Source organism: Pezoporus flaviventris, unplaced genomic scaffold (genome assembly GCF_033815535.1).
Source record: "Pezoporus flaviventris isolate CSIRO_AGI_PZ_B2104156 unplaced genomic scaffold, CSIRO_AGI_Pfla_v1 ptg000057l, whole genome shotgun sequence".
NCBI lineage: Eukaryota > Metazoa > Chordata > Aves > Psittaciformes > Psittacidae > Pezoporus > Pezoporus flaviventris.
In genome coordinates this window covers 628058-655044 of record NW_026892605.1, presented here as the reverse complement: position 1 = coordinate 655044, position 26987 = coordinate 628058, and the positions used below count along the sequence as shown (strand labels likewise).

At 43.2% G+C, this 26987-nt stretch overlaps 1 protein-coding gene across 2 annotated transcripts in view; it reads left to right on the top strand.

Annotated features, from left to right (window-relative positions):
- Positions 1-26725, top strand: part of RAB3C (RAB3C, member RAS oncogene family) — a 127074-nt gene extending 100349 nt beyond the window's left edge. For both annotated transcript variants that reach the window (XM_061469373.1, XM_061469374.1), the window contains 2 exons: positions 9449-9573; positions 24399-26725. In XM_061469373.1, coding sequence (XP_061325357.1) covers positions 9449-9573; positions 24399-24586 — 313 coding nt within the window. In that variant the 3' untranslated portion in view covers positions 24587-26725. The remainder of the gene's footprint in view (positions 1-9448; positions 9574-24398) is intronic.
- The last annotated feature ends 262 nt before the right edge of the window (positions 26726-26987 follow it).

Genomic DNA, 26987 nt, shown 5'->3' with positions numbered 1-26987 from the left:
GCAGCTTTCATGGGATGTTCATCCTTGACCTTTGTTCTCCTCTTCAATTTATGCACCCGTTCCTCCAGAGCTTAGGTAGGTTTTCCATCCCACTTCCTCATGTATTCTCCGTGGTCCCGCAGGTAAAACCATAGGGTGGCCCGTGGCGTATACCCCCTATATCTTCTCTCTCAAGCAGTAGGATATCTGTTGTTAATAGCTGAGATGTGTGTTGGTACACGAGTAGCTGGATAGATCAGATTGATCGTCTCTCAGTTGTTTGAACTCCTGGGACAGTTTTTCCACACCTGAAATGATGGAAGGGGTGAGATTGTCTTCAAACTCTCGCAGTTTATGAATCATTTCATCCACTGTTAGTGGTACTATGTCATTCCAGGTTACTGCTGCCAAGGAATGGGCATATGATGACGGTGCATTCCATGTAAATTTCCACCACATGGGTCATGTACATTCGACTTCATCTGGATATATGGTTGCATCCCTCGCATCCAGCCTGTGATAGATCATCTCTACAATGGCTGATTCCCTCAGAGAATGGATGCCTTTCCCTAGCGTAGTCCACTTGGCTGAACGACTCATAACATTGTCCTTGTATGGAAACCTTTCTTTCACAGCTGCCAAGAGCCGCCTCCAAAGGCTGAAGGACTGCTTCTCTTTTGCAATTGCTTAGTCAATTCCCCCTTCCCTAGCAAGTGATCCCAGCTGCTTGGCTTCCCTACCTTCTAGTTCGTGACCATCAGCCCCATTGTCCCAGCATCGGAGCAACCAGGTGATGATGTGCTCCCCTGGTTAACAGGTAAAATCTTTTCACATATTCCACAGCTCAGTTGAGGTTTGGGGTTGAGAAGTCACCTCTTCTTCTTCTTCTTCCTCTGATTCACATAATAATAGCTCCTGATCAGATGCTGTCCCATGTAGTAAGCGCATTGTTTCTTCATCTTGCTTCTTCATCTTTCTTGTCTTTTTTTTGCTTTTCCCCTTGTGTACAGGGGCAACCAATATTGGTACGAACTGGACTTCTGATTTAGCTGCAGTGATTATCACTGTGGCTGGAGTGGCTGCAGTATCTATTGCTGGGGTTTGGGCAGCTGCTGTACTTGTAGTTGGGGTTGGTGTAGCTGCTGTGCTTGCAGCTGGAGTTGCTGTGCTGTCTGCTGCAGTCGGAGTCTGAGTAGCTGCTGTACTTGTCGCTGTCGCTAGGGTTGGTGTAGTTGCTGTATTTGGAGTTGGAGTAGCTGCATTGTATGTTGCTTTGCCATCAGATCCAGAGACATTTTTTTCCCTTTGAAGGTGCTGGACGGTCTTGGACAGGACTCTGTAAGCACAGGCCAAGCCCCAGCATGTTGCCATGATTTGTCCCTCTCTGGTATGACCAGGACAACAACACACCTCATTTAAGTGTTTTACAAATTTTGCACTTGTTCAGTGGTGAGGTTCTAAAGCACTGGAGGCGCCCACTGGCCTAGATACTTGCCCATACTATCCCACAGACCCTGACACTCATGACTGTCCAGCCTCGGGGAAAATCTCTTGATCGTCCTATATCATCGTCTAACCCTAGACAAGACCCAAACCCGACTCTGCTGAACTTTCAAGATCAGACAAAATGGTCTTGGGTAAAACACACTCTGTATGCGTGCCAACATGGTGATCCCCATCACAATCAGCAGGCAGATGTCAAGGGTACCCAAAGGCCATTCAAAACCTTCAGAACTCTCAAATGATGCTGTAAATGGTCTGGTGGGGGAGCTGGGAAGGCAAGGGAATGTCTTCTTCACAGGTTGACCACCCAAGGAGGGGAAAAAAGATGTGTAATTGCTAAACACTTCCATTATATACCTTGCAAAGTATAGAGGTGATGACCACACTGGGAACGCAAGCCAGATCAGTTTCATGATCAATGACTCTATTGTATTACAAGTCATTACCATAAAGTACAGTGAAACAAGAACCTTAGCCAAGCCCCCCAGCTGATAAACACACAGCAAATACTGGCTGTAAGTAAGGTACGATATGCTGGAACTGTGAGATCAAGAGCAACAACTTTGAGAGCCTATAAATCAGCATTGTGATGAGTGACTGTTAATCCAAAACAATAAATGCTTATCACAAATACTACTAGGCACACTCCAGTCAGATCTGTCGTTATCTCAACCCTTCGAGTCCCACATTGGGTGCCAAAAAGAACTGTCATGGTTTAAGCCCAGCCAGTAACCCAGACCCCCATAGCCACTCACTCACTCCCCCACCTTCTTCCCCCAGTTTCCGGAGGGATGGGGAGGAGAATCAAAAGAATGTAACTCCCATGGGCTGAGATAAGAGCAGTCTAGTAACTCACGTATAACACAAATCACTACTGCTACCACCAGTAATAATAATGATAAGGAGAATAATGAGGGAAGAGAATACAACCACTCATCACCATCCCGACCCAAGCAGTGATCTAGCCCTTCTGGATAACTGCTCCCAGTTATATACTGGGCATGACGTGCTCTGGTAAGGAGTACCCCTTTGGCTAGCTTGTGTCAGGTGTCCTGTCTCTGCTTCCTCCTGGCTTCCCGTCCTCCCTGGCAGAGCATGAGATTCAGAAAGTCCTTGGTCAGGGTAAACATTACTGAGCAACAATTAAAACCATCAGAGTTATCAGCGTTGTTCCCAGGCTGAAAGTCAAAAACGCAGCACTGCACCAGTTACTAAAAAGGAAAAAAATGACTGCTATGGCTGAACCCAGGACACATGCAAGTATGACTGATGGCTTGGCTTGGCTTCATGAGTGAAGATTTTTGAAGGGCTTTAACCACGCTTACTACAAGCACAATGACCAAGGGCAAGTGAGATATCCAAATCTGATTGGAAAAAAGGCTGCTTAGGCAATCAGGAAGTGTCTGACCATGACTGTCAACTCCTGAGCCAGTTTGAGCTGCCCATGCACTGGTCCGCCCACATGCAGCGTTGGATCTGCAGCTTCCCATGCACCTTGTCACATGCCGTTTAGACCCTCGCCCATCCATACAGAAAAGTGACAGTGAGCCCTTCCAGCCTGCGCAGTGGATTTTTTAGGTGAAGCGCAGCTTCCACAGAACACCTGAGGTTTAACTGCCACAGCCTAGCTAGCTAGGACGGTGACAGCAAAGTCCACAGGTCATAGGTTTTGTAAGAGTGTCCTTCTCGTTGATGCAAGACCATACAAGGCTAGACGAGGTCCATCAGCCTGGGTTTGAAGATAGGAGTTTTCTTTCTCCTATGAGGAAGGCCTGACTTTGCTAACGAAGATTCGGAAAGACCTTTACCCATGCATTCTGAACAAGACTGTCATCTCCTGGGTCAATCACAAGCTGACACAATAGCACAGGCGTCTAGGTGGGTTCTTAGAGGCGTTCAATCATAAGCCCGCAGATGGCAGCCTCGCGCCAGTGGCTCCTCAGCTGAGTGCATGCACCTGGGGTCTGAACCTGCAATTCCTCTCGTACTGAGCAGGATTACTATTGCAACAACACACATATACAACGCATATATATACATATATAAAGGGCCAGGCACACACATCACAGACACACAGGCTGCTCCCACAAACACAAACAGCACCAACAGTCTCGTCCTGCTCCCCTCCCTGGCAAAGCACCATGGAGTTCCGTTACTTCCACATCTGTGTAGACACGTGCGGCATGGGTCCCTCCATCAGCTGGGTTTATATGCTCAGTCTACCCAGTAGCTGCCCCCTAAATCCCATTCTCTCCAGTTGCTGGCACCTGGACATAAAAGACTCCAGTGTGGACCCATGGTGATGGGTTTCATGCTTGGACAGTGGGGCTTGGGCTCTCCTGGGACAGCCCTGTGAGTGGCCTCAGTGTGGTGTCCCTTCTCCTGAGTCCTTAATTTGGGCTGTCATCTGACTTTGTGCCGCTGTGCTCCTCTGGGCTTGTGGATGTGGCCATTTGACAGTTTGATGCCGCCTGAGATAGATCTGGAAGCAGTCAGGGCCAGGATATTGTTTGGGCTCTTCCACTGCCATTGTGTCTCTGAGCTCCTTTGAGCTTTTATCACATAATTTAATGTGAACTGTCTAGTTTCCACAGTGGTAACGTCACACCATTGCTCCTATGTTGTTCTGTGCTAGGCATTTTGGCTTCTAGCATCTCAGCTACCTCAGCGAGCTGGGGCTGCATATTTCTGAACCCTAGTCCATTATGCTGTGCAATTCCTCTTGTAAGCTGCCCACACAAGCACACACAGGCATCCTGACATTGTTGCCAGGCCAATTATTTGAAGCTTTGCATGTTCACATGTGCAGGGTCACACTGCTGCACTCAGGTTAGTCTCCTGCTTTGTAGAAAGTTTTGTTCTTTCATAGTTGGATTCAATCTTCCTGCTAGAACCAATTTCTTTATTAAACTGATTCTTTTATAGGGGTCAAGCAATCATACCTGAGAATAGATCACAGAATCACAGAATCAGGGAATCACAGAATCACAGAATGGTTGAGGCTGGAAGGGACCACCAGAGGTCATCTAGCCCAACCTCCCTGTTCAGACAAGGTCACCTTGAGCACATTGCTCAGGACTATGTCCAGGCAGCTTTTGAATATTCCCAGGGAAGGCAGCTCCACAGCCTCCCTGGGCTCTATTACAATGCTCAGTCACCCTTACAGTAATGAAGTTCTTCCTCATGCTCAGGTGGAACAACCTCTATTTTAGTTTATGCCCACTGCATCTCATCCTGTCACCTGGTGCCACTGAGAAGAGTCTGGCTCCATCCTCTTGGTACCCTCCCTTCAGATACTTACCAACATTGATCAGATCTCCCCTGAGCTGAACAGGTGCAGCTCCCTGAATCATTCTAGTAGCCCTTTGCTGGACTTGCTCCAGGAGCTCCATGTCTGTCTTTTACTGGGGAGTCCAGACCTGGACACAGTACTCCAGGTGTGGCCTCCCCAGGGCTGAGAGGCAGGATCACCTCCCCAGATATGCTGGCAATGCTCTTCCTAATGCAGCCCAGGATACCACTGGCTTTTTTGGCCACTGGTACACATGCTGGCTCAAAGACAGTTGTCCACCAGGACCCCCAGCTTTCTCTCCGCAAAGCTGCTTCCCAGCAAGTCAACCCCTAATGTGCACTGGTGCATGGGGTTATTCCTGCCCAGGTGCAAGACCCTGCACTTGCCCCCTCGGGGGGCATCAGTGGTTAAAGGTCTCCAACTAGATTCTGTGCCACTGATCACAGCCCTCTGAGATCTGCCATTCAGCCAGTTCTCCACCTCACCATCCCCTTGTCCAGCCAGTGCTTTCTGGGCTTTCCTGTGAGGATGTCATGGGAAACAATGTCAAAACCTTTGCTGAAGTCCAGGTAGGCAACATCCACTGCTCTACCCTGATCTATCCAGCCAGTTGAGCCATCTTGGAAGGCAAACAGGTTGGTTAAGCATGATTTCCCCCTGACGAATCTATACTGAGTACTCCTGGTCATCTTCTTGTCTTCCATGTGCTTAGAGATGGCTTCTAGGATGAGCCATTCCACAACCTTTTCAGGGATTAAAGTGAGACTGACTGGCCTGCACATGTAGCCCTTTAAGCTTGTACTTAATCTTTTCCCAAAAGATAATGTGCTGTAATATTACCTACTGCTTCTCTGTCATGAAGATGCATTTCACTATGCTTGGTTGTAACCAGAATTGACATTTCTTTTTTTACTTGAAGGGGTTTAGAGCATGATAATAGTGTCTTTGGTCATTATAATGGTATGTTCACCATTTTAAGCACTGTAATATTCACTTTGAAATTTGTGTGCTGATGAGAGTTGAAGTAACAGTGGATAGCTTTGCCTAGGAAACACTGGTTTTATTCTCTTCTTTAGTAAATGACAGTGTTATAAGTGGCAGCAATACAAAATGTCGTTATATCCTATTAAATTAAAAAGCAGTATTTTCAGAAAAAATATTTTGTTAGTTAACAAGTATTACAAGGCATTTCCTAGGAGCAGATCCAGGTAGCGTGGTAATACTGAAGCAGTGTGCATCCAAACATATGCCAGAGAGAAGAGTTTAATTTTTCCTTTCCTTTAGGGTTCATTCAAACAAAGTAGGATATTTTTGTTCAAAACACAAAACTATGTTTTGAGCAATTTTTTCAGATAGTATTTCATTCCATCAAACAAAATAAAAAAAACCTCCATAGTATCTTTTTCAGTCTTCTGTCATAATAGTCCAAAACTCTTTTGGAGGTTTACGTTTTTTACAGTACTTTAAACCAGCAGTGGAAAATAAAGGACTGTTTAGTTAGCACTCAGCAAATGCTCTTTACTGACAAGGAATACGGCAGAATCGTAGTATGTGGAGAACAAATCTCACATTGATCACTGAAAGTAATGGGTCATTGAACTCTGCATTAATCTGCTCCTCTGGTGTCTATACATTATAAAATTCAAGCATGTTGCTGATTGTCTGCCTATTATGCAACTAGAATGTAAAAGATTTACAGGGTAAATTACTATTGAAATACACCAGGTCACTGAGACTAAACAACTGCTGTATTTAGCTTACTGCAAACATTAGTTTTCCCTTTTCATGTCCTCAGTCTTCCTGAGGCTAAAGTTTTTTACAAGGACAATGGTTTGTGTTTTGGATTAATCAGACACCTTGGTCATTTGAAAGGTCATATATGCAAGGAACAGCAAATTCTCTTTTTTAAATGACCTGTGGAGAATTATGGGAATCAAAATCTGCAGAAGCCATTAATGGAAATGTATGTCTACAAGGAAACATGACAGTGATAATCCTATTAAATTCTTTGAATCTAAGCTCCTACTTATGTGGGGTTGGGTGGGGATACATTTGGCTGGTTTTCATAGTCAGTTGCATTTTTGCAATATGAAAAATGCAAGCCTTTGGAATTGTAATCAAGGACAATCTGATCTCTTGTTGCTTAAAAAAGTCTTCATAACTAGAAGATGAGACATAAGGAAACCAGATCAAAAAAAATCTAAGAATAAAGTAAGTTGCTTTGGGAATAATAAGCATTTGAATGCACATAGTTCAGAGAATGAAAAGTCATGTCTGACTGCAGTAAAATGAAAGGGATTACATTCATGAACAAAGAAACTCATGTAAGGCTCTGGAGCAAGAGTCTGAAAAACAAGGCTGAGTGAATTCTCTTTATACTGGTGTGATTCTTCAGGTTGTATGTCTTCATCAATTTCTTATATTTCACCTTTGCAGAGTACTCACGTAGTTCCTTCTGTAAAGCTTAATATTTTTACTGTGTATTCTGCTTTTGAAATTTTCAATTTCCTCTTGACATAAGAGGAATGAATTGATCCTCAACTCATAACTGTTCAAAGCTAAGCTCTTTTAGAGACCCTAATGGACTAACATCCTCTGACGTTTGAGCTACTCCTATTTGCAAAGTTGCTATGGTGACAAATGAGGTTCTGGTTTAAAAAAAAAAATAGTAATAATTCTTTTTTTGCTTAACTGCAAATTCCAGAAGAACTCAGCATGGTTCCAGAACATTTCTGCCAAAATGAATGCAGGGTGCCCTTTCTTTCTGAGCACTTGTATCTTTAGTGAAATTTAAGTCTACAGGGTGCTTTGGTTACACTATCTTATGATGGCTTACTCAAATTACTATCAACCATATTTAAAATAGCACAGTGTTCATTTCTTAAAGGACAGATCAGGGATTGCTCAAGGTAACAATGTGTAGCACTAAATGCCTGGGGCTTGCTTCAGTTACCTTTTCCTTGTTCTGATGAAGTAAAACAACCCTGAAGACAGTATGATCCTTTACCTTAAATTCCTCTGTCTGGCACTGCAAACCCATCACACATGGCTTAAAGGTGCTTAGACTCATGCCCTGTGGCTCTGGCACGGTGAGCAATGGCACTGGACCCAGGGTTACAAATATAGCTGTAGCAGTTTTTACCCATGTTCATCCCTCTGGTCTGACAGTAAGCAAAGCCAGCTGAGGCAATTTGATCCATTTTCTGTCTCTCAACATCATTAAATTTTTTGTGCATGAAGCATTTTGTAAACAGGGATCTGAATATGTAGTGATAATGGCTGTTACAAGAATGGATCACTAGTGAACTTAGCACCCACACAGACCAGCTTCCAAAGCAGGTGACAGATTTTTGAAGCTGTTTCATATTTTCTCACCTAGGGCCCTGATACACAATAGGATTCCCTTCCAGGGTGATCTCTCCTAAATGTGTAGCAGGTTGGTTTCTATTTCAGTGCAGTTTTTTTAAGTACCCTGTATTGTTCAAAAAGGGGAGAAGTGAGAGATGCTTTAGATAATTTTCTCTCTCAGTTGATCATATGGGGACAGAAGAGATACTAATATTTTACCGTTATTGAGCAGTTGACTGAGCAGCTGACTCAGAGCTTAAAGCCAGACATAGTCACAAGTTCAAGGCAAAGAGTAAATGCTTAGAGTAAGCTTGCTTCACCATGAGTTACCTTCTAGAGCAGGTACTGCTCTCTGTTAGAAGGTGGTAGCCAGCGGCTTCACTCCTGGCTGAGCTTGGAGCCAGGACATGGAGGTTTCCTTTCTGCAGAGCAGGTCTGAGTATCAGCAGAGTGGTGGCAGTCAGCAACTGAGGAGTGCCTTGAGTGTGTTCCCAAGTTGCCCATTAACTGCATTTCATTCAGACTGAAGAAGAGCAGTATTTTACTCTGCACATGGCAGGGGGTTTTAACTGGATGATCTTTAAGGTCCCTTCCAACCCAAACCATTCTATGATTCTAACAGAGCTTTGTACGGTAAGCTGTTTCACCACCACTACTGAAGGTGCCATGGTGTTTCAAGGCCTAAGACAGTCCAATTCACCTGTAGTCATGTTTAGCACTTATATAATTTGAATGGGAGGTAAATCAAAGTTCAAACTCAGCCCATGTCCGTGGCTTAATGTACAGTGTAAACACTGCTGTCATCCATATAGGCCAAAGACCTATATTGGAACACGCTGGAGAGAAACAACAGAAGGAAGACAGAATGGTTTTGAAGTTTTAAAGATAAATTTAGATTCTGATTTTTAAAAAGTGAAAGATGGCAAATGAATAAGCTGTTGATTTTGTTTCAAAGCTCTGTTTTTTTTATTATAAGGTTTGCATTAAAATGTGAAAATTCTTCTAATTGTGTGGGTGAATGTTTCACCTGTTCTTTCTAAAAATAGAGGAAGAATGTTGATGGCAGGAGAAAATATTGAAAAACTGCTTTGTTTTAGCATGCAAAAGTAAAACCTGTGATTATATTATTCCTGAAGTAATAATTCCTGACAGATAATCCTTAATTTATTTGAAATCCATAAATAAACAGAATCATGTTACCCTGGATGTCAAAATCAGTATTGTCTTTTTTGACTTGCAACTATTCTGTTTGAAATTGATTTAAGGGGAATTTGCTTTAGCTTCATTCTCTTCATTCTCTCTCTCTCTCTGTCTTTTTTTTTTAAGGTCAACTCAAATCAAAACATACTCTTGGGATAATGCCCAGGTTATTTTGGTCGGTAACAAGTGTGACATGGAGGATGAACGGGTAATCTTCACTGAGAGAGGCAAACATTTAGCAGAGCAACTTGGTAAGAAATTACAAAAGCTTTATGATTACTTGTGAGAAATCACAAAGTAACATCACTAATTGCTACAGTACTTGTAATGAAATGTTTGTGACACATTCACTGTAAAGGAATAGTCATACACCACCTCCCTTTTGTTTCTGCAGGCTGAGGTCTGAAATGTCCCTGTTGATACCACTAATACTGTAACCTCATTAGAATGGACATGTGTCCAGGGATGACCTTATACAGAGCTGCGACATGTCTGCCATCTAAAAGTGTCCACAAGACCAGTGCTGGCTTAGAGGCCAGGTTAGAATAAAGGCGTATCTGACAAAACATTACTAATTCTGATCCTGATTATGGCCTTTGTGATAACCAGAAAGACTAGGCATGTGTCTGTATATATACAGTATGTTTAGATAGTTATAGATATAGGCAGATGCATCTGAGTGAGGGGAACCCTAAAAAAAAAAAACCTCCAACAAACTAACAAAAAAAAGAAAAGAGGAGAGAGTGTGAACTACACGTCTTTGCAAGATGAGAACATTTAGGTTATGATTACCAGTCATCCAAACCAGAATGACGCCAATATCCAGCTTCTACTGCTAATAGTTCAACTACTGCACATTCACACAGGTGTAAATAATGTGAACCTCTGTTTCATAAAGTCTCTACCTAGGAGGCAGACGTTGTCCACTCAGAAAACTATGGAGCTGTGACATCTCTGTTCTGTTTCTGCCCAGCAGTGGTATTCTTTCATACCACGAAAAGTTCTTGAGGTGACACTGGCCAAACTGCAATGGAAAATCTCCACAGCATCGTCTTAATACTAATACCAACCTTTTTTTTTTCCTTCAAACTTGCTGTCTCTGGAGAGCATTCTCAGCAGGTGTGCAAATCAAACCCTGTCTTCTGTGCTGTACTGGGCATACGTTTATTACTGTTTTTAAAACTGGCAGTGGTAAAGGCTCAGTCTGGTGAACATCAGTGTAACCACAATCTCCTTGTCATTATTCTTATATAGGAGCTTAGGGGAAAGGGTGTTGTAAGAGTAACTGCATGGGAAACTGAGAGAGATGGTGCCTTTTCATAGTATACTACCTCTGCTGGATCTGATCCCATGCTAGTGCTTCTTAGAATAGAATCACAGAATCATAGAATCATTAGGGTTGGAAAGGACCTTAAGATGATCTAGTTCCAACCCCTCTGCCATGGGCAGGGACACCTTACGGTAAATCATATCACCCAAGGCCTCGTCCAACCTGGTCTTGAACACTGCCAGGGATGGAGCATTCACAACCTCCCTGGGCAACCTATTCCAGTGCCTCACCACCCTCACAGGAAAGAATTTCCTTCTTATAACCAATCTAAACTTCCCCGTTTAAGTTTTAACCCGTTACCCCTTGGCCTGTCACTACAGTCTCTAAAGAGTCCTTCCCCAGCATTCCTATAGGCCCCCTTCAGATACTGGAAGGCTGCTAGGAGGTCTCCATGCAGCCTTCTCTTCTCCAGGCTGAACAGCCCCAACTTCCTCAGCCTGTCTTTGTACGGGAGGTGCTCCAGTCCCCTGATCGTCCTCGTGGCCCTTCTCTGGACTTGTTCCAACAGTTCCATGTCCTTTTTATGTTGAGGACACCAGAACTGCACACAATACTCCAAGTGAGGTCTCACAAGAGCAGAGTAGAGGGGCAGGACCACCTCCTTCGACCTGCTGGTCATGCTCCTTTTGTTGCAGCCCAGCACACAGTTGGCTTTCTGGGCTGCAAGCACACACTGCGAGCTCATGTTCATTTTCTCATTAAGCAACACCCCCAAGTCCTTCTCTGCAGGGCTGCTTTGAATCTCTTCTCTGCCCAACCTGTAGCTGTGCCTGGGATTGCTCCGACCCAGGTGTAGGACCCTGCACTTGGCATGGTTAAACTTCATGAGGTTGGCATCAGCCCACCTCACAAGCGCGTTAAGGTCCCTCTGGATGGCATTCCTTCCCTCCAGCATATCAACCGAACCATACAGCTTGGTGTCATCGGCAAACTTGCTGAGGGCGCACTCAATCCCACTGTCTATGTCAGCGACAAAGATGTTGAACAAGACCGGTCACAACACCGATCCCTGAGGGACTCCACTCGTTACTGGTCTCCAGCCGGACATTGAGCCATTGACCACAACTCTTTGTGTGCGGCCATCCAGCCAGTACTGTATCCACCAAGTGTTCCATCCATCAAATTGATGTCGCTCCAATTTAGAGACAAGGATGTCGTGTGGGACAGTGTCAAACGCTGTACGCAAGTCCAGATAGATGACATCAACTGCTCTACCCTTGTTCATCAGTTCTGTAGCCCCATCATAGAAGGCCACCAAATTGGCCAGGCAGGATTTCCCCTTAGTGAAGCCATGCTGGCTGTCACCAATCACCTTGTTGATTTTCATGTGCCTTAGCATGCCTTCCAGGAGAATCTGCTCCAAGATTTTGCCAGGCACAGAGCTGAGACTGACTGGTCTGTGGTTCCCTGGGTCATCTATGTTCCCCTTCTTGAAAATGGGGGTTATATTTCCCTTTTTCCAGTCATCAGGAAATTCACCTGACTGCCATGATTTCTCAAATATGATGGCCAGCAGCTTCGCAACTTCATTCGCCAGCTCCTTCAGGACCCGCAGATGGATCCCATCAGGTCCCATGGACTTGTGCATGTCCAGATTTTTAAGATGGTCTTGAACCAGTTCCTCTCCTACAGTGGGCACAAGGTCTTCATTCTCACAGGCCCTGCATCTGCCTTCCAAGACTTGGGTGGTGCAGTCAGAGCCTTTGCCAGTGAAGACCGAGGCAAAGAAGTCATTAAGAACCTCAGCCTTCTTCAAATCCTGTGTAGCCAGTTCTCCTGCTAGCATCCGGAAGGGGCCTACATTCTCCCTAGTCTGTTTTTTATTTGATATGTACCTGTAGAATCCCTTCCTGTTATCTTTAATACCTCTAGCCAAGTTTAATTCTAACTGGGCCTTAGCTTTCCTAACCTGGTCCCTAGCTTCCTGAACAACATCCCTGTATTCTTCCCAGGCCACCTGTCCTTGCTTACACCTTTTATAAGCCTCTTTTTTCAATTGAATTTTCCTCAGGAGCTCCTTATCCATCCAAGGAGGTCTCCTGGCCCTCTTGCTGCACTTCCTTCTGGTTGTGATGCAACACTCCTGGGCTTGTAGCAGGTGATCCTTGAATATCAACCAACAGTCTTGGGCCCCTCTGCCCTCTAGGGCTATATCCCATGGAACCTTCCGAAGCAGGTTCCTGAAGAGGCCAAAGTCTGCTCTCCTGAAGTCCAGGGCAGTGAGCTTGCTGCACGCTCTTCTCACTGTCCTGAGGATCTCAAATTTGACCATCTCATGATCGCTGCACCCAAGGCTGCCCTGGAGAGTCACATTTCCAACGAGCCCTTCCCTGTTGGTGAGCACGAGGTCAAGCATGGCACCTCTCCTTGTTGGCTGCTATATTATTTCCAGAAGAAAGGTGTCTTCTACACAATCAAGGAACCTCCTGGATTGCTTGTGCCGGGCCGTACCGTCCTTCCAACAGATGTCAGGGTGGTTGAAGTCACCCATGAGAACAAGGGCCTGCGAGCGTGAGGCTTTTCCCATCTGTCTATAGAGTGCTTCATCCGCAGGTTCTCCTTGATCAGGCGGTCTGTAACAGATCCCCACAGTAATGTCTCCCATAGCTATATTCCCTTTAACCCTGACCCACAAACTCTCTGTGGACTGCTCACCTGTCCCCAGACAGAGTTCCATACTCTCCAGCCTATCCCTAACATAATGGGCAACTCCCCCTCCCCGCCTGCCCGGCCTGTCTTTTCTAAAGAGCTGTAACCTTCCATTCCAACACTCCAGTCATAGGAGCCATCCCACCATGTTTCTGCGATGTCTGTTATATCATACCCCCCCTAGACATGCACACATCTCTAATTCCTCTTGTTTGTTCCCCATGCGGGCATTTGTATAGAGGCATCTGAGCCAACTGAAGCCGGCACATTGGCTGGAGCAGCTGGTGTATCTCTACATTGCTCCGAGCATTTATTATAGGTTCTAGCAACTGGCTGGGTGTGTTGAGATGGAATGATGCCCCCCTCCCCCAGCACATCTAGTTTAAAGCCTCCTTGACCAGCCTGGCAAGCCTCCTGCCAAAACTGCTCTTTCCCTTCTGTATCAGACCAGCTCCACCAGCCCCCACTAGACCTGGCCTACAAACTTGGGTCCCGTGTTCAAGACACCCAAACCCCTGAGTATGACACCACCCTTTTAACCATTTATTAACCTGGCCAATCCTCCTAGCTTTTTTTAGGTCCTCCCCTGTATCCTGGATAATTGATGAAAAGATCACCTGAGCTCCAGAGCCCCTAACCACCTCCCCCAGGGCTCTGTAGTCCTTCTTCATGTTCCCCAGGCTACTACTATCTATATCCCTAGCACCCACATGTATCACCAGGAGTAGGTAATAGTCCATGGGACTTTCTAGAGCAGGCAGCCTCTCTGCCACATCCCTGATCTGTGCCCCCGGTAGGCAACACACCTCCCTTGAGACAGGGTCTGGCCGGCAGACAAGTGCTTCTGTCCCTTTCAGTGTAGAGTCCCCTACTACTACGACCCGCCGCTTTTTCCTGGCAGCACCAGTAGAGATCTTTACCAGTGCATCAGCCTGTTTCTGGCTCGAGTGCATTTCCTCATTAGCCCCCTGCAGGACAGCAAAGCGGTTTTGTGTGGGGACAGGGGATTTAGGGGGAAGCCCCTTGCTTTTGGTGTCCTTTTCCTTCTTTTTTTTTTTTTTTGTCACTAATTCCCAGCTTCCCAAGTTAACGGCCTCCTTCTTTCCTTCATGAGGTAGAGGTGAAGCTCGAGGCCCCTGCACAGTTTGGGCCAGGAGCAAGCATTCCTGCTTCCTCTCAGCTTCCCTGACATCTCGCAGCCTACTGACAGCATCCCGCAGCTCAGCCCCTGCTGCAGGAGCACCTCCACCAGGGAGTACCGAGTGCAGCCCTGCCCATTGCGCACCCTCCCCTCACCAGACCAGTGCAGGCACTCTCTACACCCCGAGCTCTGCACTGCAGCCTCCCCTCTCACCGGCTCTGTCTGGGTGCCTACGCCGGCCACCGCCGGGGCAGCCAGAGCAGAGCTCCGGACGGGGCCCTGCTCATACGCCGAGTGCTCAACATCCCGCTAGCGGGCCCGCGCAAACCGCCTCGACCCGCTCTGTTCGCCGCGCTCCCTGGGGCAGGTTTTTACCCAGTCAGGGCTGGTGCCGCTGCTCCTGCCTCCTCCCCCTGTGAGTCCCTGCTCGCTCTGTCAGCTGAGCTGGCGGCTCCTGGGCAGGTCCCGTCGAGGACTTGAGGCTCCCTCGGTGGCTCTTGGTGCTCTGAGTTGAGGCTCCTGGACGCTGATCTCCTTCCCGCCCCACCGCTCCGGTGTTGAAGGCGTCCTCTCTCGAGCTACTCACCTCAGCAATTCTTAACCTATGCATGTTCATAGCTTGCTGATCTTATTTCTTAAAATATTTTTTCTAGTTGTACAACTGTTTGTTCTGGTAAATAATTTAATCAGAATAACATATCTTCCTATCGCATTTATCTAAATACGTATTATGCATAAAAGCTATTGTTATGTCTAAATCAGCATTACGAGTAACAGGTAAAATATACGTTAAAATTACCATAAATTAGTCCTTTAAATGTGACAGAAAAGATTTAACAGCAGGTTATGTCCATAAAAATTGCCAACATTTGTCAAAAACAGAATTTCTAAACCTGTTTCAACAAAACCAAAATAGTTACTATTGTGCCTGCTTTAACAGAGAATAGTTTTCTTTGCAGAAATACCTGTCACATTATATATTCCAATATATATTTCCCTTTGTTAGCATTTCTAATATTTACTTATTTACTAGGAGAAAGGAAAGTGTATTCAGTGGAAAAGAGATCAAAAAAATGTGATTCTATACTTTCACCCCCCATTTAGCCCAGGCACTAAAATGGCTGGCAATAAACATAGATTTGCAATGTAGATTTTGAAGATTTCTTTAATTTTAAAGTGACATAAGTAACCTGAATTTCTATTCCTTAAACTATTTTTCTATGGAAAGATTAATGCAGTGAGTTAACAAGGAATCCCCAAGGTCATGAATTTAGCAAGACAAGAAGGAACTTTGCATGTTGTCAAGAGTCTGCAGCTGTAATAAACAATGCTTGCAAAAATAAAAAAAAGAAAAAAAGGAAGAGTAATGAGCTAGGTATCAGCTAGATATCAAAACTCATGTTTCAAGCTTTAAAGCAAACTTTAACTCCTGAGATTTAGAATTCAGTCTTTACGGGAGCAGATTATCCTCTGTTCCAGTCTCTTCTGTGGGGTTTTCCTTTTTGAGATATATGTTCTGTGGCTATCTCAAGGGCAGATAGCTGTATCAGATAAATTATGGCTCTGATCCAGTATGTTTACTGTGCTCAGACTGCACACACAAATGTTTATATCTTCTCTGTTTAGCTGCAATAATTTATTTAATCTGCTTAGAGATTGTGGGATATGGTGTCAGGAAAAGCAGAACAAGTTTCCCTGAACCAAATTGTCCATGTTGGCCAGTTTGAAGGACACATGTGTTGAACACTTGGGACTGTCTTTTCTTTCTCTGCTAGTTAATTGATAACATCTCTTGTGGATAAGTTTTAAAAATAATAATATAGATTTTTTGTGTCCAGCAAGACATTTCAAGACTGTGAGCCCTTTGAGCACCATGGTCTGAAATGTTTTGCAGCCACAATTACAAGCAAGCACAATGCACGACTGCTGTACAAAGAGCGTGTTTTGAAACACACTGTTCTCAAGTGTGGTTTTATTTTCAGCCCTGGTTTATTTGAAGTCACTGGCAAAAGGAATACATGTACGTTTTGGGCTGGGTTTTCAAAAGGTCAGAAAAAAGCATTGGGCATTTAACTCTCCAGGAATTACAGTGTCCTGTTGAGACCAGCATTATTGGAAAATTGGGCCTCTTTTGTTGCTGCTGACCTCATTTCCTTGAATCTCACTGCTGGCTTAATTCTCAAATGTAGCTCAAAACAAGTAGTTTAGGTCAACCAGCAATGGGCCTCGTTACCTGCCAAAGTCTGTCTAAACTAGTCAAGTATCCTGTCATAATACTAACAGAAGTTCACAAAAAACAGTGGTTAAGAAAACCAGATCTGACCTTGAAGGGAAACTAGTAGAATGTTTATCAAGGCAGAATTTGTCTCCTTTCCACTTTAGTTTTGTTTTTTTTCCTAAGTTTGTTGTTAATGATCTAGGGCATGACATTGGTGATACCATCACTGATCATAGCAGCAAGCAGTAGGTGCCTTGTGTAAGATATAATAGGACAAACATATTGTGATACTTTACCAGGCTGTAGCAAATTATATTCGTGGGTCTCATGAACCAAAGGCAGTATCTTTATATTCAATTGCTCTTTCATGATTTTTAACATGGACTGTCCATTGATGTCTTTGAAACCATATAAAACCTTACCATCCACAATATCTTATAAACATGCAGTTTATCTTCACAAGATTCACAAAGCTATCAAAAACATGATAGCTTTTTTGATGCTTCTTCACTGTTATATTCTGAGAAACAGTGAACAATTATTTGCTGTTACCTGCTCTGTAACATCAGTGGTTTCAGAGACTTTTATCATACCCCTGCTTTTTCTCCAGGCTGAAATTCCCAGACTATTTCATCATTCAAGACACAAAGACCATCTCACACCTTAGCCATTCCTTGTCACCCTATTCAGTATTTTTGTAAGTGGTACAGGCTTTTTTAAGAAATTGATTCATGGCTGATTAACATAGTAACATCATTAAAATAGTAATGAGATTAAAACACACATGATGAAATAAATGCAGTTGAGTCATGTAAGTTTACCTCATAGAGATATCTTACCAAGAAAATACAGAAATGTGACATATCAGCCAGTCGAGAGAACTAATTAATGTAATGTTAATATTGACATGGGAATCATAGCAAACACATTTAAACAATATATTCACTAATAATTACCTAAAAGAGTGTGGAAAGCCCTGTCTCTTCATTGTTTGCTCTGAGCACTATATGCACTGGCCATTGAGAGTAATCCCAGTATAGTCAGTACTCATGTACTTTAAGGCATTTAGTAAAAGAAGCTTGGAACTTACAAGCAAAATATATGCATACTTCCCAGCTGCATTACTCACACAGTTTTCTGACATATTCATCTCATATATCTCAGCTGAGTTCAAAGTTTCATATGTTCATGAAAGTGTGGTGTCATCTGTGAGAACAGAAATAAAACGAATGACTCACAGATGGCATCAGTTTCTTGGTTCCTTTTATTCATGGTCTGTATGATATATTGTGATGTACGTTCTTGCAAAGGATTAGCAGGCAGAGGTGTGCGCAGAGCTTTGAATAGACTAACTGCACATGCAACTGGACAGTTGCGTATATAGTTTGTCACAGAGTTTATGACGTTTTGCTATGCATGAAAATTAGCTGTGTAATTGTATATGTGTTCTTCGGTTGTTCATGTGCTTCTGCACAGCTCGTGTTTGTTATGTGTGTGCTACAGATTAGTTCAACACGCATGAGTTTTTAATTGCAAATATTCCCATTTACAAAGCATATAATCTATTTTAAACGAGGGCCTCTAAGGTTGCTGCAAAAGTACAATACTGCCATAGGTCCAGACCAGCCATAGGTCCAAATTCTTCAAATTAAACCCATTTAGCACCCCAGTAAGCCTGAAAATAGAGTACTTGTTAGTGCTTCTACAGGGTGCAATTTAGCATTTAGCACTTCTTTGTGATCTGACCAAGCCTGCAAGACCAGGCCTGCTGCTGAGATAGGGCAGGAACATGGCTGGTTTCTGAATCCTGCCAGGGCTGATAGACAAGACAGCAGCTCTGCAGCATCAAGACCAGAGTGAACCTTCACTTGGTTGGGGTATAAGCCCTAGGGGTGATGTGTACATTAGGCATTTGTGGGTACACTGGGCATATCAGCCATCTGTGAGCTTAGGCAGCAACTGAGGAGGAATTTTTAGGACGGTAATTTTGGCATCTAAGTCAGGAATCAAGTGGGACTTGGCACCTCAGCACACAACTTACTAGAAGAGCAAGTTCTGTTTTGCCTTCATGGCAGGCTGGAGGCTGTGGTACAGAAGGCAGGGTCACCAGCAAATTGCAGAGAATGGACATATGCTGCACCTAACTTTTCATTAAACATGAAAATAATTGTGTTGTGCAAGAACATGCGTGTTCATAGATCCATCCTTCACTGGTTTTTACCTCTTTTTAAAGGGCAAATATTAGTGCCGGAGGAAGGAGACAGCACTGACAGACTGACATACACCAGAGTCTTGTTTGGAAGAGCAGAGCAGTTAAAAGCGCCTGTCACCAGGATGGCTTTTTACAAGGAGAAAATGCCAACCTGATGTTGCTTTCATGCATTTGGAACTGCATTACAGGAAAGTTACTTAATGAGAAGGAGAAAAAAGGGATTGTGTTTGCTCCACAAACATCTCACGCAAACAAGCAAAAGAAAATCCTTTGGCAGGAGTCTAGTTAATTGCCCAAATGCACCTATTTAAAAGGTATGTGGAAGCCACAATCAAAATCAGTACAACTGGAATTTATATGGAAACCTGCTGTTCTGAAAGAGCAGAAAAGAAGGTGTTCATTAGAACATTACTGCTCCTCAGGTCTGTCCATTCTGCCACAGCTGAGAGTCTGAGAGTCCTCCTTTACCTTTTGTGTGTATATATATATATATATATATATATATTCACACGTATATATAAATTGGCCACCCTAAAGGTTGGATAAATGTCTAAGCATTTCTGTTAACAACCTTTACATTAGTTCTACCCAGAATGGTGCTAAAACATTGCTCTTTGCTGAGGTAATATTAGCAAAGTCCAATTTGGGGGCTTAATGTCATTTTAATACTTTACTAAACATAGGCCAGCCTTTGGGCTTGTTTAGACCACAGAGGTCCCATCCAACTGGTCTACAAGTACTGCTACTACAGAGTAACACCAGGGCACCTAAAGTTGCTGCAGAAGAATAATCCTGCTATAGGTCCAAACCATGTGTGTTGTGCTCATGCTGCACTAGGTACTAGGGTGTTACACAGAGCACAGTGTAACCAGGTCTGCTACCACAGTTGTGGGTGTAGGAGGTACTTTGAAGAACATCAGTAGTCTCTGGCTACTTCCAGCCCAGTTTCCCAGTTGACCTTTGCAATCCTGCCATGTGTGTCTGTCTCTCTTTGAGAAAGCAGTAGAGGTCTCAAATATATTAACAGTTCTGAGGAAGTGGACATCTGAGGAGGGGAGAAAGGGCCTGCACTTGCCTTGACTGACAGCCTGCAGTGTGAATGCAAACTGTTCACAGCAGGCAAGAAGTGCCTACCAGCACCCCGTCAGAACTACCCACAGAATCCAAGAAAATAAAGCAAAATCCAAGAAAATAAATCCAAGAAAATAAAACTCCTCCACTTTATATGCTATGACATTGTTAAATAATTCATTCCCATGGTTTCCTAGATTTTGCCTTTTGTACACCACTGTGTGACAAAGGGAGCAGCTGCTTCTTGCTCTGATGTTTCAGTCTCCTACTACTCAAAATACTGGGTTCAACAGGGCACTGGCAAGAGCAGTGCTAAAAATCATGTTCAGGCTTGTCTTCAAGAAAGGATAGTTATTGCAGGAGCACATCCTTGAGAACATTTGTTAAACCTAACATCAGCGGTGGTAAATAAAGTTGTCTCGGTTTTGGACAACCACTCCGAAACCAGAAGGTCTTCTTAATCAGCTGGTGAAACATGAACATAGTTTGTCTGTATTGACTGTGGAATTGTGCTTAAAATTTGCTGTCTTGTGTGCCCTCTTGATGCACATTTTCTCAGGAAGATGAGAGGGTGCAGAATGTTCTTTGCTCTGCATGCAGGTGTCATTTTTTCTTCTTTATTTTTTGAAAGAACCATAAACAAGAGTTAATGAGCATTGATGAAGGAACCTCTGTGAAGTCAGGACAAACACAAGGCAGGGAGAGAACAAAGTCAGTAATTCATGCTGTTTATGTGTTTCAGGGTGGTTACTACTCTGTGTGCATTATATCTCATCAGATGAACAACAGCACCCTGTTGATGTCTTGGCTGCTGCATGCTGCTGTAGTGCTCTGTAGGGGCTGCTGAGAGCTTGCAAGCTTTCTTTGAGTCAATACTTTGGGAAGAAGATAGATAAGGGAAAGAGACATAGTGTAAGAACAGCAAATGGAAAACTAAATTAAACACAAATAAGGCATTTAAATTAGAACATCCTGAGGCATTTTCCATCCACACTGTTCATATGTTCAGGAAGCACTTTGATATTTTGGATTTAGTCAGTTTTATCTTGTCACAGTTTAAGCCCAGCTGGCAACTAGGTGCCACACAGCTGCTCACTCACTTCACCCTTCGTCCCCAGTGGCATGGGGAGGAAAATCAGAAAAAATGTAAACCCCCATGGGTTGAGATAAGAACAACTTAGAGAGAGGAAGGAATAAACAAGTGATGCACATTACAATTGCTCACCACCAGCTGATGCCCAAATAATTTCCAGTAAGCGATAAGTCCCTCCTTTATCAAATTCCTGCAGTTTATGTACTGAGCATGACATTATATGGTATGGAATACCCCTTTGGCTAGTTTGGGTCAGATGTCCTGTCTCTACTTCCTTCCACTTCTTGTGCACCTCATTGGCAGAGCTGAAAAGTCCTTAATCAGGATAAGCCCTACTTAGCAACAACTAAAAACATCAGTGTGTTATCATTGTTGTTTTCACACTAAACCCAAAACACAGCTGCTAGGAAGAAAATTAACTCCATCCCAGCTGAAATGAGGTTCTCTTCTGCCTTACTTACCCGCTTGCCTCTTGGGCTTTGTCATTTCTTTGCAGTACTCAGCTGTGCTAGGTCTCATCCACATCAAACAGTACAGATCATCACAGGTGGTAGGAACATGGTGTTCTTTGAGCAGAACCCTGGGCATCACCAGATTTCCTCACTCCAGCTTTACAGTGTTATGGAAGATTTTTTTCTCTGTTAATAACGAGCAGTGGAAAAAAAACTGAAGAAAGTATTAAAAGGCAGAGATCTGGGGCCCTCATACACATGCATTTTAAAAGCTTATGGTGTCTAAGCACTATTAGTAAAATAATTGCAAGATGAGTCAGGAGGAGAGGAAAGGTCAAGTTCTACAAAATATTACATAAAATGGAAAACAACCAGAATTCAGCCATTTATTACATGCACACTCTGCTGGGAAAAATGTTCCATATCTCTTTGAGCTTCTGAGATAGAGTTTCTGTTGAACAAACAAATGAAAAATAAACACCACTCTAATTTACTGGGATCTTTTGCATAAGGTAACTGTCAGTGAGGAACTGAATCCCCTGCACAGAGTATTCAGTGGCTGGCTGGGTGGCAACATGAGCTTCTGTTGCAAGGGTCTTTGCAATGATGTCTTCAGCTACATCAAATGAGACTCTGTGAACTCTTGTTCTGCTAATTCTTGTAATCTAGCTAGTCCTACTTGCCCACTACATACCATGATCATTTGGCAGTGATTACTTTAAACTGTATACAAAGCATTTCTTAACTGTCTTCAGTCAAAAGACTGTTCTGTGTGAGCATTTCTGCATCGACAAGAACTGTTTCTACACCACAGATCAACTACAAGTGTCCTACCTATGTGCAGCTGAATCCATTCTACTACAGCAGGAACTGCCTGGGGGAAGCCCACCAGCATAACCCATTCTCTACTTAGGATGTTTATCAGCACATTTAAGCATATAGTTCCTATAATATCATCTATGCACAGCAGAGGCTGACTGGGGGGGGGGGGGGGGGGGGGGGAGTCTCCAGGGCTGCCTACCTGTACAGTTCCTGTAAAGACTATAGCAAATACTTTGTTGTGGAGGCAGCTGGGAGTTCTGTCACTTTCTCACGGGTCAGTGCATTGTCTCACCTATGCAGGGTCTAGCCAGGGAGGCCCTGGATCGCTCAGGTAATTAGTGATTAAATTGATGAGATTTGTATACAGGCATAGCCTGATACTCAGCTACACCACTACTGTGACTGCAGTTTCCTTCTTATATCAAAATCATAACTGAAATTCCAGTGAAACTGAGATTTCACCACAGCTGTAGTGTCTTACTTTATCTGAATAAGTATGTTTGTGCTTGAGCACACTGCATGCCTCTGTTTTACTTGGAGAATGGGTGCCTCTGAGTTTTTCACAGTGTTTTTATGCAGAACATCCTAACTGTGGTAGTGGGGCTCTTTTCTCTATCCTGCCCATGTTACAGTATTTCCTGACATGGCTCTCGTCCCTTCTTTGTGACACATATACCTGTCATATCTACCATTCTGTGATCATCTCATGTGCCTATTATTCTGTCTTATTAACTGTAAAAACTGCTCCCCTCATAAATGTCCTTAAAATTCATTCTTTTTCCTGTCATCTTCTCCAATGCTTTGGTGTGCTATTTCTCAGGCATCCTCTCACTGTCCCTCAAACCTTCTGCCCTTTGGTCCTGCTTGTTCCTCTTTGGAATGGCTGCTTTCCTCCTGCTTCCTGTGAGCTAACACTAACACTTATGGAATTATCTGACTGTGTTGCTGTACTAGAGCTGCAGCCAGGTTTCAACACAGAGCACTGAAAATGTTGAGAATCTTCCTTTCCCCAGGCTATCCCTGAGCATTCTGAACAGTCTTTTCCTGCATGCAGCACAGCAAGTGAAGCTACACTGGCTTTCGCCACTTTCCTTCTAGTTTGGAACAAAGGATTTGTGTAAGCCAACCTTAATTAAAAAGGCGATGTAGATTCAAAGCTCTTTCCAGTATGATGTCTTTAGATGGTCTTTTGTTATGAACAGTTTTCCTGCAAATATTTTGCAAGGAAAGCAAGAACATGGGATGAGCCAGCACTGGCAGAAGGCTGCTGTATTGCAGGCTGATCAGCAAGTTGCAAACCTTGCCCAGAGGAAGGAGGCAGACACGGAAGATTAGACATGGGACAAATGGACATGGAGAAAAGAGCTTAGAAGAACTGGCTCTGTTCCATAAAGGCTTCCAGTGTCCCTTAACCAGGATAGCTCAGATTTTTGCCTTTGGAGTAGTCGTTGGGAATAAATAGCTAAAAAGTCCTTCCATGTAAACTAAGGAAGTTTTCTTCCTTGCATGCATTCGTGTATTTTATTTTCTTTTTAGCTTGGTTTGTGGCACTGGGAGCCCCTTTGCTCCCATGGATTCACCTCTAACATAAGTAGATATCAAATTGCAGCAGTTTTTAATTTTCTTGCTTGTTTCTTTACCTGGTTATTTCTAAGTATAGTTGGGTTTTTTTGGCACCAGGTTAATGGCACAAATGGAAGTGTCTGTTTCCAGCTGAATAATGTTCAGAATAGAGATGGAACAGCAGATTATTCCTTCTCAATGAGTGGGTACATAGGGCATTTCTAAAAAAATAATGCTGTTAAACTGGTGACAATTTTTTAATTAAACTATTTTTAAGTAGAATTTGTCTAAGGGAGTGGTTTTGTCCTGTTCCTGACTGGCTTGATATAAACAAATACCACTAATGTACTTACTTTTTGTTGTGCTACAGTTTTAACTGCTCTTCCAGTACCACTCTCTCTTGCGCATGCTCTCACATTTGCTTTCTGAGTGTGTGTCTGCTTTTCCTTGCCCAGGAGAGGTTTGTATATTTCTTGGAGACCCTGGAATATGCATTGAACATAAACGTGTTGTTTATTTTCTTAGGATTTGAATTTTTTGAAACAAGTGCCAAGGACAACATTAATGTCAAGCAGACATTTGAGCGACTCGTGGATATCATCTGTGACAAGATGTCAGAAAGCCTGGAGATGGATCCAACCATTGCTGCCAGCAAGCAGAACACACAGCTAAAGGACACCCCTCCTCCACAGCAGCCCAACTGCGGCTGTTAATGCAGCTATCAGCAAAGGCAGCTCCAGTGTGTTCAGTGGCCAACAGAGTATTTGTGAATGGTCTATACGCCTTTATTTATACTGTCTTATTAATTTATTTGGGAGAAAAATCTTTTATTTTACATCAGCAGCTGGTGGAGAATGCGTATGGAGGTGTTGGAATGGTTGTTAGTTTGAAAGGATGATCCAGGTTTTAGCATCTGGCTTTTGCATGCAGGATGGCTATTAGTTTCTCTTTTATTTTACTGTTTCACATTACACTTACTTCAGCTGGTGCCATGTTCTCAGACCACATTTGCCTAGAATTGACTCTTGCTTCATCAGTTTCAAATTATATAATTGAATCCTTAGGGCTGTGGCCAGTGTGGCTTACAATACACTTCCTGATGCCACTTGCATTTTCTCCTGACTGAAAATCGATTTAGAAACATTACTTTAGAGACAAAATCCCTCATTCTGTCCAGCTCATTTGTATAAGGGACACTTCCTGGAGTATATTTCCTCGGCAAATCTACACTCATTATGTTACACATCCTGGACGACTGGAAATTGCAGAAGAATTTCCAGAATAGCATTAGAAGTTAGTTCCTGGACCCAAAACCACCAAACTTTCCTGTGAGTATCCAACTGGTTATGGGTATTCAGTGCAGACACTCAGATATTAAGTACTTCATCCTTTTTTTATAGATAGTATGTTTATATTTCCCTGGGAGCTGCATGTGTTATCTAACACCTTTCTGATACTGAACTTAATTTCTCATTCCATCATTACTAAGATTCTGGTAGTACCTACCTAGTACTGGAGGGCTAAGTAGCTCATCTACTTGCATGAGATACTAAACACACAGTTTTATATTACCCCGTGACAGAGTCAAATCCATTATGCTTGGTTGTTCATGGCCAAAAACTGTCTTGTCACATTGCTGTCAAACCTGCCTATTAAGTTTTCAGGAATTTTCTCTCTCATTCAGTCACTGAGACAATAACCACCGAAACACAGGCAACACACTGCCTGTATTCTACTCAGACCTATTGCAAAAGTGCTGCTGGTCTCAGTGAACTGGAGTTTGACCTCACTTTTACTTTGGGGATATTTATTTTGACAGGACAATCAGAGTTTCACAAGATTTTAAAAACTTTAGAAGTAATAAAAATTGTCAAAATTTCTGGTGTTAGCCTGAATACATTCATAAGATCAGCAAAAGGCTGTGAAGATAGCAGAGTAAAATACACAAATGCTTTTTTAATAACATGTCAAAAACAGTCATATTTCACAGTTTTTAAAAGTAGTCCTAGTAATTGGTGGCAGTTTCTTACATTTGTGCCCTGGAGTACTTTGTACAACTCCTTTACTTGCGTCATAATGACTTTTTCTAACTAAACAGCATAATTGAAGAAGCGTTAACTGTTTTATTGTTCCAGTTAGACAGAATTTAGGACAAGGCTGACATTTCTTAAACTGTCTGCAGTGGAAAAAATCAGAAGACAAATTAGAAAAGGAAGTAACACAATGTACTGCAAACTGCTTAAAGCTGCAAAGAAATCCCTCTACGCAAATTACTTTTTTTTAACATAGTTTATATAAATCCTGAAACACACTAGGAGAAAATAGCCACTTTTTTTTACTGATTAAATAACCTATATACACTTTTGACACAGTAACAATGATTTTGAAACAAGGCTTATAGAGCCATGTAAAGTGGATATACCATCAGGGCACTACATTGGCTGCCTAACTTAAATGAATACATGTTCTTTCTTCAGTCTGTGGTTTTAAACCATGTCTGTCCTGTTAGCTAGTTTACTTAAGCATTTGTTTTCCTAGCAGACATGGAGGCTGGTCTTCGTTTATTTACCTCCATGAAGAGAAAGCACTGTTCTCTTTGGGGATGGTGAGCAGCCAGGTAGAAGAGGCATGTGTCATCCCAACTGTAACTTTGTCTCTCTCCAGGGATGCTGCTTTTCTTTCCACCATCTGAGGCAGCATGTTGATAACTGTGCTGAGAGACTTCCATTAATATGTTTTCATTCATTACATACCAGCTGCTTTGGAAAAAGAAGTTATAAGAAGCTGAGGAAACTTTGTGTGAGATGGTAGGAGTTTTCCCATCCTTTTCTTATTATGTGCAGTCGTTGGTGCTGGAGCAGGGAAGTCTTGAGAGAGCAAGTTCAACCCTCAAGTCCTTTAGAAAATGTTTAGGTTGTGTTATTAGTCTGAGCCATCTCAGGCAAGACAAGGAGAGAGGAGAACATAGTCACATCTTACATATGCTTGGGCATATCCTGGGTCATGCAGCATGGCTACAAAGGCAAGTATTCTTCCAGCTTTTCTCTGGGGTGCTTGCTGCAAAATGTTCATCTTCTGTGCACATCATAACAAGGAAAAAAGACTCCAAGATGC